Source organism: Poecilia reticulata, chromosome 4 (assembly GCF_904066995.2).
Source record: "Poecilia reticulata chromosome 4, P_reticulata-male-v2, whole genome shotgun sequence".
NCBI lineage: Eukaryota > Metazoa > Chordata > Actinopteri > Cyprinodontiformes > Poeciliidae > Poecilia > Poecilia reticulata.
In genome coordinates, this window is record NC_088833.1 from 18,627,389 (window position 1) to 18,640,340 (window position 12,952).

The 12,952-nt window shown below is 38.5% G+C and overlaps 1 protein-coding gene across 1 annotated transcript; it reads right to left on the minus strand.

The window, feature by feature from the left end:
- Nucleotides 1-5,010: 5,010 nt before the first annotated feature.
- On the minus strand, nucleotides 5,011-11,055 carry LOC103463528 (ras-related protein Rab-8A). Its single transcript, XM_008406915.3, has 8 exons — nucleotides 10,759-11,055; nucleotides 9,352-9,412; nucleotides 9,047-9,107; nucleotides 8,627-8,704; nucleotides 8,429-8,518; nucleotides 8,277-8,342; nucleotides 6,998-7,048; nucleotides 5,011-6,895 (listed from the first exon to the last, which is right to left on the minus strand). Exons 1-8 carry the CDS (start codon nucleotides 10,880-10,882, stop codon nucleotides 6,806-6,808), a joined length of 621 nt encoding a protein of 206 aa, XP_008405137.1. The 5' UTR covers nucleotides 10,883-11,055; the 3' UTR covers nucleotides 5,011-6,805.
- Between the last annotated feature and the right edge of the window lie 1,897 nt (nucleotides 11,056-12,952).

Genomic DNA, 12,952 nt, shown 5'->3' on the forward strand with positions numbered 1-12,952 from the left:
TGGGGGCGGAGGCAAAGTCTTCCCGTGACAGCAGTCACACATATTTGGAAAAAAAAAAAAAACACACACAGTGTTTTACATTTGCAAAATATTTACAAATTGATTCTATTTTTATATATATTTTTTAACATATTTCTCACGCTACAACAGATCAAGTAAAGTTCTGCAAAATACGTAAGTAGGTAGTTTTCAATTATTTATTTATGGAGAAGAAAAATCAAAAATGTGTGGAGTCCCTGTACAGTTTTCTCCCCTGAGTCAATACTTTTAGAGTTATGATTTGCTACACGTATTTCGGGAGGAGTCATGTTTGTATCAGTTGTTCACATGTACAGTGTGATGCTTTGAATAAAAGCTGAAGTTCAGTCATTTTTTAAAAGAAGTTCAGTCTTTTTTAAAAGAAGAGTGTCTGTGAACATCAATTTATTAAATCTTACCATTGTTGTGCTGTTAGACAAATCTCCAACAGAATCTCAAGTGTTTTGCAGCTTCCAACAGGTTTTCTTCTACCATCCATCTCTCCTGTGACCTTTGACCAGCCTCCACCGTGTCTGCTGCTGAAAAGCAACCCAGCAGCAGGACGGATACTTGCACCACTTTGCTTCACAGTTTTTCAGGCTGATATTCGATATCAGTTTTCCACACAGCATTTTGTTTGTTGGGCAAAAGTTCAAGTTTGGTCTCATCTTACCAGAGCACCTTGTACCAGATGTTGCTCCGTTCCGTATGCGGCATAAATCATGTCATAAATGGGATTTCATTTGTCTTTCTTCCACAACAGTTTTCTTCATGTTGATGTTCCCTGAAGGCCAAATTTGTGAAGTGCACAACTTGCCCCTCTTGAGCTGCTGATCATTGCAGTCCCTCCCGAGGCACAACGGGCCTCTTGGCTGCTTTTCTGATTCATGCTCTCCTTGCATCGTCTCTCAGTTTAAGAGAGCTGCAGATGTGCCATCCTCTTTCAGTTTTAGGATAATGGATTTAATGGTACTTTGTGAGTTGCTTAATGTTTAAGACACTGTTGCATGACTTAACACCAGCTATTAAACAACTTTATTCCTGACCCGTCTGCTGTGTTCCTCCTTGTGTAATGTCCTCCAACTCTCAATCCTTTCACTGTACAGCTGTTTTATTACTGAGTTTAACTTACACTCAGGTTGACTCTATCCAACAATTTATTGATGCCTAAAGGCAGCTGATTGTAGTGAATTTTATTTATGGGCATCAGGGAAAAGGGACTGACTATAAATAAACACTACAACTTTGAAAATTTTACTCATAAAAATGTAAAAATCCCAATTTGTCAAATTTTCATTCAGTTCCACAATTATAAAATACTCTGTGCTGGTTAAACACACATCTCTCGACCGTCTACTGATGTTGTAATGCCACATAGTGGGTGTAAATCCTTTTACAGTGCAGTTTGTATCCAGATGTCTGATGCTTGGTCAAACACAGGGTTAAATCACCTCTAAATGCAATTTCTCTTTCTGTGGAAGCAGATGTTCTCATGTGTTTAAGATTATGAGGGGGGGAAAAAAAAAACAATTGAGTGACTCATGACTTGACTTACACTCCTGTCAGTGTTACATAACCTACATCTGTTCCAGTCTACAAAGGTGAGAGGTTATGGGAGTGTTTTTAATTTAGTATTGCAGTAAATCTTCAGAGTAATTTTTTTTCCTGAATCAAAACTTGGACAACGACCCTGAAGCTGCAATAAAGCAGCGATCCATCACAAACTGCCAGCATCTGCAGCCTGAGTTGTATCAGTCTTCATTTATTGTTCTGGCTTGCCAGGAGCCAGATAGTGATGTCAGAACAAGCTGGTTTTTGTGCAAATCTTAAAGGTCAGCTCTGACTCACGACACACAAAATCCCACCTTTTGCTGTTTTCAGTTTGAAACTTCTTGGATTTAATGCAAAAAGAAATTAACCATCCCTACCAGCATTACCAAGAGAGACTTCGTGGAAAATAATAAAATCCCAGTCAACAAACGAATTAGTCTGCTGTGTGCTTTCGGTGACAAATTAACAGCTTTATGATCTGATTCACTGCACTTAGACAAAGGCGTTTTCAGGACGGCCCTCCAGCATGACAAGTGACTCAGATGATGCCTGAATAAAGGTCAAAGCACACTGATTTCCCTCTGTGACTGTTTGTAAAACAGAAGTGTCGGACGCCACGGAAGTATTTTTTCGAGGACTCTTCTCCATTTGCGTGTAAATGCACTCTTTACAAGCATTCACGCATTTGTTTCCACAAAAAAAAAGGGAGCCATTTTATTTGATAGATTGAACTTTGTTTTTGCGTGAATGGAGGGGAAACGCAAGTAAAAGCTTTGTTGTAACCTGGTATTTGTCACTTTGTGGTCTCACTTCACATCTCTGTCCTGCACAAGCAGTTAATATATTTTGGCAAAAAAAACAATTGCAGGCTGCAGCTTATAGTACACACACATTTGACCTACTTGCAGGAAAAGGAAGTGTACCAGTGGCCAGTTTATTTGTATGTTTATTTGTATAAGATTAGTTATAGGTGTTAGTTATAGGTGTGCACAACAGGTCATTTTGTGTGTGAAGGTCTCCCTTCAGACAGCTCGCCACCACCTGCCAGATATAACACTAATTATTTTCATAGCACAGCACAGAAATGAAAGTGTGGCTGTCAGCAGTAATGCAGAAACATTTGCATCACACAAGTGAAAGTTATGTGTTTCGAAACATCACATTTTATCAAACTCATGCTGTGCGAGCAGTTAGGATTTGCTCCAAAAGCAGTCAGATGCTTTACTGCAGGGTTTTAAATGACAAGGCTGATTTTATTCCAGCTTTGTTTGCTTTGATGCTTAATCGGGAATTCACTTCCGTTTATTCACACAGTACACACACCAAAACACTAAAGCACATCCCTTGTCAAATCAAGGCACCAAAGATGCCTTGAGAATGAATAATATAAAAACAAGTACTAAATAGAACAAATAATATTGAAATTTGCACACAGAAGCATTTACCATTTGAAAAAAAAAATCATTCACTTCAAGGAAAGTAGTTTGAACAAGTGTAAGATGTGGATTTTTATTAATTGCACATGTTTTGTGCAGAATGTGTATTAATAGAGGAGTAAATTAACAGAATAAATTCTTATTATGTTGTCTTTAGTACTACATCAGGGTAGTCTTATTTAGCTTGCTGTTAACTGTGAAAAATATAGTATGTGATTAAAGTGGGAACAATTGTGTGAGGTACTTAAATGAGCCACATTTTCACTCTTGAAAACTTTATAAACTGACAAATTAGCGTTGAAAATCCTTAATATTTGCACAAAACCAAGCAAATACTGGTGTAGAAGGATAAACAAAATGCAAACTATACACATTCTTCAGTTGTTGAGCCCTTATAACGTTATGAGGTTCTGCTGGGGCCTTCACATGCTGTCAGAAGGCGAGAGGTGCGGTTCACATTGAAAAGGTTTCCAGGCTATCACCACACAGAAAATCAACTATGAACAAACTCACTTTTACGTGAGGTAATTCAGGGCTGCGAATTAACCTGGCGTGCGTGTGTTTCATCTGCTGGAGGAAGTGTGAGTACCTGGAGGAACCAACATACCTACATGTCTGGCAGCACTTTCAAATGTGAACCCAAGTGAACCATTAAATACTATGTTTCTTACTCTGCCATGTTACAACTACAAGCTTCCCACAAAATTGTACATAGTAAAAAAATTTCATTGACATTTACATTCTGCCTATCTTATCCCTGAAAAAAACAACAACTTAATATCAGTATATGGCTGTTTAAAAGCCTAACAGATTTACCGGAGAAAAACAACTAATAAAGTAGCATCACAATGATCGAGAGACAGGGATAAAGTTGTGGAGGCGTTTAAAGCACAGTTAGGTTATAAAACGACATCTGAAGTTTATCATGATGTTGTTGTCCATCAAAAATGACAGGCTGGTCAAACAAACAAGAAAGGCAGCTCAGAGTAACTCTATCAACAATTACTGGTAAGTCTCTTCACAAATATGGCCTCATGGAAGAGGAACAGAAAGATATCGTGGAAATAGAAGCAACAGAAAATCCTGTTTCCTGTTTGCCAGAAGACATTAAAGGGGGAAACAAACTTGGAAGACGATCTTCTTCAGATGAGACCAAAATTAGATCTGTTTGTTGACATGCAAAATGCAAAAACTGACATTGCAGATCACCTTGAGCACATCTCCACCAGCAGAGCTTTACACAGAACAATCCAGGAGGCTTCTAACGACTTACATTCACCAGTACAAGACTAAAACACACAGCCAGAGTTACAATGGAGTGGCTCAGATCTAACAATATTCATGTGTTAGATTAGTCCCGTCAAAACTCGGCACTAAATCCATTTTACAATCTGTGGATAGAATATGGAAATGCAGCAAACTGTGGTTCTGATATTTATGGAGTTTGCATTCAAATTTTAATCAAACTTATCAAATCTTATTTGTAAATGTTTGAAAACCAGCTTGGTTTTCCTACAGCACACGCAAGCATGAATTTTGTGCTAATTGATTAAAATCTAACAAAAATAAAATTTAAGGTGTTGTAATGTGACAAAACTTTTAACTGATTTATTTTATAACTGATTTTGTGTATGTTGTCCTTGAAAGAAAAGCATCTCCAGATAAAATGTATTATTAAAATGCAATAAGATTCAAGGTAAAAAAAAAAATACAAACAAGTTGCGTAACCCGATCCTAGTAAAGAACCTTTTTAAATCTTGTCGTGAATCACGTCGACTGTCGAGATTGACGTATATCCGACCGATCACATGTTCCTTACTTCCTTAAATGCAACAGACATTATAAGCAAATAAATACCAAGTTCCAAATTAGAAAACCCGACATTAACTCACCTAGAACAGAACCTCTCATGTGATTCCTGATTGAAAACTGCAGAAAATCTGAGTGAAGCGCTGAACTCGCAAAGAAAAACCCAGCTCCAGATACGCAACAGAGAACACCGAAACATGTCAAAGAATCTTTTTAATAAATCAAAGGTACATGTATCTACAAAAAGTGTAGATCAATAGGATTTATGAAACTACAGTACAATCATTGAAGATCTTATTTACAATTGCTGAAGTATTTATTTTATGTATTTTCCACACCGAGTCCATTGATAATCTCTGAGGAAATCCCAACCCGACTTTAGGAATGTTGAAGACATGTGAACACTGTCCGATTCAGAAAGACAGAGAATCAATTCACTAATCAGATGGTGCTTTAATCAAATGGGTCTTCAGAGAACTGCTGAAATCAAACCAAAAGCTGAAACTCAAAAGTTAACCACAGACGAAACATGAAGTTACACGTGTGATTCAGTAACTTTCATAGCACCACGAGTAATTAAGAGACTCTCATTGGAATGACTTCCGATATGAACTCAGATTTCTAATAATTTCCTATTTTTAACCCTGTGAACAAAATTCTGGAGATCAGTGCGTTCCTAATTTCAAACAAAGCACGTTGAATCACGTGCAAAACCGTTGTTCATTTTTATTCCTTAGGTTTTACCATGCGCAGGCAGAATGCTGCGACGGCAGCTTCACGCCGACGCAGACCGTCTTTAACTGCGATCTGCAGAAACATTCAACCAGAAAGTGGGAATGCTTTGGTAGAGGACTAACGGGTCTCGATGGCTTAGAGGCGTCACAGCTCAGGTGTTTTTCAGGAGGACCGAAGCCGGTAAATAAATCTCTTGTGCATTAATATCTTTTATTTCTTTCAGTTAAGACTTGCAACAGTCAATAAATGTTAAGAACTTTTTTTCTTTCTTTTCTTGTATAAACAGGAAGAACAAAAAGGAAAAAGTGCATACTCAATAAGAACATAAAAAGGGCACTTTGTCATTTTGGTGCTATGTCTTGCTTCACTCCATAAATACTGCTACAGCACAGCCCCAATCCAAGGCCCAGGAAACTGTCGAGTACGTGTTCCCCCATTGGAACGGACAAGTAGATCAAGTAAAAAAAGACAAAAAAAACAAAAGCGGAAAACAATGATTTCATCGTCGCTCCGATTCCTTCTGCACTATCCTCTCCGGGTGTTTGGGTGTGAGTGCGGCTGTTCGTCTTACTTGAACTCAGACTGCACCGACTACAGGGCAACCGCCTGCGTGCTTAATGAGCGCAGACCAGAGGCCCGACATACGTCACATTGCACATCAAAGTGTTAGCGAGAGGCGTGGAATGTTTCAACCTACGGAGAACGATAAAGACGGACAGGAAATGTAAATCCCACGAGGAGGTGTGATGAGTAAAAGGTACGTTTTCATAATCAGTGATACACATAGATATTTACATGCTGCATTTTACATGTCGTAGATGTAAAAACAAAAGAAAATCTCGACCGAGCTGTCAGTGCAAACATGTAGCAGAATCTGGGGTCCTGTTGTCTAGAAGGATGAAATAAATAGGATTTTTTTTTTTAATGACAGACGCCAAGAAAAGCAGGCGGAAAAGGTTTGATCGTCTTCAGTGTCTCACCAGGAGACAACCTTTAAAAGTGAATAAAATTTCTGGATTCAAGTCGAAGCTGTCGGTGTGTAACCGAGGCCGCAGCTGCTAAATCCACAGGTAGGAAGACTAGGAGGGATTTCTTTCTTTTTTTTTTTTTTCTTTTATCTAATTAATCACAGGATAAATCAGAAGAAGGAAGACGAGGGAGGAAGAATAAAACAGGCATCAGAGTGTGCTCTGTCCAGTTCTGTCCAGTGGGGGACGCAGTTAAGGCGAAGGTGGATGTCGGCGCTTCCGTCTTTCTCACAGAAGCGTGCAGCGGAAGAAGCTGCTCTTCTTGGGCTGCTCTGAAATCTTGACTCCCGGGTTGCTGCTCTGAGGGTTGTTGCCCTCCTGAAACAGACAAGACGAAGAGTTTTCCAGTTTTGAGAAAACGGCAAAAACGATTCTGCCCAACCGCCAGTAAACTGCATCGCGCCACGTTTTCACTCTTACCAGTTTCTTGTCCATCTTTGCCTTAATATCTCTGGCGAGGGTTAGGAAGGCCTGCAGACAAAAACAAGCATGCACATTAGTTGCGTCTCAGATGAATGCTTCAGGAGAGGTGGTAGCTTGTGGCTGTGTGAGAAGATAACCTAAGTGGGGGGAAAAAAAAAGAAAAAGACAGAAAAGGAAACCAAATGGTCTGTTATCTTTCCCCCACATGAAACCAGATGCACCACAGACGTGATTCATGATTAAACATGTAGTCGTTTTGCCGTGACAATCCGACGACGTTACTTCTACGAATATGCTCATCCCTGCGAGGGAGCCGGTTTAGACAAATGCAGGAGGCGCCGTCTCCATTTATTATCCTCATTAAATATGCAACACCTCAGATGCATGGACTCTGAAGAGTGTCGGACGTAAACCTTTTAATGAGGTTTTTGTCACCATGTCCTAGGATTTCAAGTTCTCCAAATTGTAAAACCAGAGAAAGAGTCAGAGGCAGAGTTCTTTTCAGCAGCCAAAAGAGATACCAGTTGCTGCGCGCTGCAGGTCAGCTGCCTGAACGAAACATTCTCCCCACACTTGAAGAAATTTTTGAACTGCTTTGAAATACTCCTGGCAATATGGCTGAAAAACACATCACAATATAAGACATTTATATCGGTTAATATGGATAATTACTGATTTGTTTCTTTTGTTTTAAATATCTGAAATACCACCAAACTTTTAACCTTTATCCACGGTTACCACTCCACGGCGTTCTTTTTAGTTTTAAGTAGTTATGAGGCACGGTAGTGAAACTTTTAAACTGCTGATGCGCAAGTTGTTGTTGCTAGGTAACCAGAGTGAGTCAGTTGATGCCTCTAGCCTTCCCGATAAAGCCATTCCTCTGCCTGCATCCCCGAGAAGGCTGTGCGGTTCTAGATCCGAGTTCAGCGAAATTACTGAAAACTATCGAATGTATTATCAATCAAAACTGATCACGTGTCTATTGTGATATATATTGTTATTGATTTACTGTCCAGCCCTGTGCCCACCTAAACACAAACAGTGTGAAAATTAAAGAAGCGCCACTCTACTGATTAAGCCCACGCTATTTTATATATGCAGGTAATAAAATACAAGCATAGAGTCTGGTAATGCAGCCGGTTGTTGCTTTTTCAATAATCGCAAAACTAAGGAGCCCCAGTAGGTTGAAGCGCTCGTACGCCATCCTGTAACATGTGGGCTATTCTCACTGGTTTTCTGAGTAATAAAAGTATAGAAAGAAAAGGAAGGGACTCACATTCTCCACATTGATGTTCGCTTTTGCACTCGTTTCCATGAACTTGATCCCGTACTCCAGTGCCAGCTGAACAGGTTCAGAGAAAAAAAAAGTCAGAAACGATGCAAGGGGGGAAAAAACAAAAGACACCATGACATCCCAGCTATTCTTACTTTCTCTCCTCTGTCTTTGGACACTTGCCGCTTGTCATTGACATCACATTTATTCCCCAGGACCATCCTCTCTACGTCTGCGGAGGCATGCTGCAAGAAAAACAAAATATGGTGAGGTAAATGGGTGCTTGCAGTGGTGAAATGTTTTCACTACTGTAATCTTTGCAGAATTTTGGCACCAAGAATCTAAGTGTTTACCTCTTCTATATTCCTTATCCAGTTCTTGATGTTGTCAAAGGACTTCTCGTTGGTAATGTCATACACTAACATGATGCCCTGGAGAAGTCAGAAAAAAACATTTAGGAAAAAAAAAAAAAAAAATTTAAAACTGATTCCATTTCCAATTTATCTGTTTGCTAGATCCAGTAGCATTTTCTGTAATGTTTATCTGACCCAGCTTTATATTTTCAAATTAAGACAAAGGCATGCAGCTAAGCCTGTACTACACAAAAGGCAAACAAAACACTCCTTATTTTGAGGTGTGTAAAGCATAAACAAGAACACCAATATGAGGCGTGTTTCTGAAAAGGTAAAGGATTAACCGCTAGTAGCTAAATGAATGTCGCTGCACCTGTTCAGTTTCAATGCATCATGAGTAAAGATGACAATGGATCTTACCATGGCTCCTCTGTAATAGGCTGTTGTGATGGTCCTGAACCTCTCTTGCCCCGCTGTGTCCCTACACACATGAAAAATATATATATATATATCTATTTCGGTAAAGTTTCCTTTTTTACTGCAGCGGCTTACAAAATTAGATTGCATTAGACGGTTCTCACTGTCATTTGTTTATACACTTGTTAGATCTGCTGCTGTAAGTAACCACTTTGTCAATAAAAAATTAATAAATAAGCTTATTGTGATAATATATACTAGGAACTACCTAGAACTAGTATTAAATATTCAGCATTTGTCCATCTCACCATATCTGTAGTTTGATCTTCTTTCCATCTAATTCTATTGTTCTGATTTTGAAGTCAATACCTGGGGGGGAAAAAAACAAAGAAAATCAAACAAAACCTGAGTATTTTCAGTAAGCAACAAAACTGTGTATGCTGTTTAGGAAATAACCCAAGATTAGAGTACTGAAGTATTACTTTTGGAACACCACACTTTAAAAACAACGTTTAGTTACTGCATTTTAAACATCCATCCATCAATCAGCTACACCCACTCATCCATGTGGGGACTGATGCCACTTAAAAAAGGGTTAAGTTTCTTTGTTACGAAGGTTTTACGTCGACTTGCCCAACCTCTTTTATTAAACACATGGCTTTTAATTGTACTGGCATGACAAAAAAAAAGCCACCAATAGATCTAACTATGAGGTGCCACAGTCATATCTGTAATTGGCATACTTTGTCCAACATATGGACACCAATGATCGACGATATTAAATGTCATGACATCTTACAACTGAATTCAGAGTCTTTTACATTAGAAAGATAATATATGCCTTTTACGTCAATCACAATATCTACTATTTATGGTTTAATTGTTTATTAGTTAGGGATATACAGTCTATAACTTTGAATTTTATTATAATTCCTTTATTTCATATAAGATTTAAAACTAATGCTGATTGAAATAATAAAAAATAGGTGGCCAGAAAAAGCCTGATCAGCGCATCACTATATTTTCTTTTAGTCATCTTGGGTGAAATACCCAAAGAATTTATTCGAGTAAAATAACACTACTTCAACAAATTTTGATTCAAATAAATGCAATTATTGTCCTATAGATGTGACTCTGTTCGTTTGTTTGCACAAAGTGCGTGCCTAACCTGGATAACAAATAGAAACCGGTCGTTGTGGTTAATTACGGTACATTTTACAAGTTGTGCTAATGTTTATTGGTGTGATAATAATCGTCCATTAAACACAGTAAAATAAGCCAAACTGAATGGCCTTCATGGGTGATCTTTGGATAAATATTCGTGATGGTCAGATTAATGGAGATTGTTTTTCGATCTGTTGTCAACAACAGATCGAAGTACAGGCCAGCTGGTCATAAGGGAAATGACACTGCCAACTAACTTGCTTTAGCCTTTTAGCACGTTACCTCAGCTGTCAACGTCTGTGTAGCCTATAAAATAACCACAACGCGCTCAAAATGTACACAAATCAGTGATATCCGTGCTTACAAAGCATTCAAGTCAGGTTAAAAATCAGTGAAGGTCTCCTAAAGACCCCTCTCTCAAGCCGGTTGGGCATTTCCTGAGTCGCTGAATGCTAGCCAGAAAAGTTAGCACCAACTTAGCATGACGGGATGGGCAGCTCCGGTACCGCTTTTCAGTCAGCTGAGGCGTTAATGATGCGAGCTCCACTCACCTATAGTTGAGATAAACGTTGAGTTGAAGGCATCTTCTGAAAATCTGAAAAGCACGCAGGTTTTCCCGACTCCCGAATCACCGATTAAAAGTAGTTTAAACAAGTAATCGTAAGTCTTCGCCATGTTATTAGCTAGCTTACTACTGCGGATATCCCGCCCGTTGTGCAGACGGAGAGGTCGCTGCTGCTACGGGGCGTCCTGTTGGTCAAATCAACTGTCACTCTGCGATGTCGTCGTGGCTCAGGAAGCCTGCTGCCGCTTGGGTGGGTGTGCTCGTTTTGGAGACTGTTGCCACCCGGATTAACTACAGTAAATTTGATATGTTTAACTAAGAACTCGTTCTCCAAAGAAGGATGTGAAAAATGGCGTTGACTGATGTTGCGACGGAAATGAGACAATCCAACACGATCAGTGACAATAAGGCAGCAGGCTAAATTTAGTTTCTCTTTCAAAGAGAAAGGAAGCAACGACTTCACTGGTGATAATACAAATACCAAACATTCAAGGCTTTCTGAAGAAAATGATTTAAAAGAACTGGGGAAATTACTAGACATGTTACTAAAACTAGTTATTTGACATTCAAGAAGTGTAATGAAACAAGTCATCGCATTTTAGTACACAATATAAACATTTATGCTCATTTGTTAACATTTTTCCAAGTGTAGAAAGATTTTACAACAGCATAAATTAAATAAAAACAAGAATTGAACAAGCTTGAATTTATTGTATTTTTATTCCAAAACATTAAAAAAAAATCAAATCTCTGCATTTCAATTAGTCTGTAATTGGCAGTGAAGGTTTTAAAAGTAGCTTGAGTAGGCTAACAGCACCTGTTAGGGAGTATGATCAACTATAGCTGATTCCATTATGATGATTTATATTTGGTAATGAGCTCCAAGTAATATCGGATTTCTGGCTTGGGAATCTAAAATGTTTTTAAAAAAATGTCTTCCAGTTAGGAAAAAAATACATTATAGTAAAAAAGTAATTTAATAAGATAACCTTGAATCTACATCTGCCTGCATGTTGTTTTAATCATCTCTGGCTCAGTTATGTATGCATAATTTTCACTTTTTATGGATTCAAGAAAATCAACAATAATTTCAAACTTGTTAATCTAGTTCTTGTTTTTAAAAGTCATTGAAGTTAAATGTTGACACTTTTTTAATCCCAGAACTTAGAATGAATTTAATAAATCATAAAAAATATACACATTAGACACCCACAACTTGACAATATTTCTGTAAATGAGAAGTGTTTGCAGGCTCATCTGAGATAAATGGGACCTGGAGAAAACCCCAGTTATCCCTCTCTTACATGAATGGCTCTAATTTGACTTTTCATGTGTCTATTCATCTCACTCCCCATTCTACCATCATTCTAGAACAAGACAAAACAAATAACAGAACAAATAATACTTAAACCCCCTTGCTTGAGGCAAAGACCAACCCCTGATACAATGGCAGCATTTTTCCGGTTGAAAAACGTGAACTTCTCATTGGCCACAGTGTATACTGAAGGTCATCACTTGAAGATGCCACCAGAACCACAACTTCTGTAAAGGTCTAATGCAGGCATTAAGATTAGACATCTCTTCACAACGTTACCATGACAACCTGCCCATAAACACCACAGTCAACATCAGAGACAAGTGGCAGCATTGGTAGAGACCAGTCTGTACTATAAAAAGCTCAACAAAAGAGGCTATCACTTTTGTTATACAAGGACTATAGACTTCAAAAGCCTCCCTGATAGCCCAGACTCCTGCAGAACCCCCAAATACACAAATTGGTCTGTAAAAGATCCCCAACACACATATGGACCGAGCAACCAAACTCCCATGAGCCCCTCAGCTGTACTACAAGGACAAAGAAGATGCTCCACTGCCCGGACTAAAGCCACGTTGCTTTTCTTGAACTACACAATATGGTAAATATTAGATACATCTAAACACCAATAATATCAAAAAAAAAAATGAACCCTGAGCTGCAGTGAAGTTGAACTAAGAAAAAGTCAGAGGTTCCAAAGGATGTATTTTGTTTCATCAATACTGGTTTATGTACTAAAAATACATCACACCAGGTCTTGCTTTAGATCTATTATGACAGTATTCTCCTATGCAGTGTTCTTTTGGCATCTCTCCATTTATTGTTTTGATTTTAACCAACCCTCTTTATAGTTTATCCATAGCCC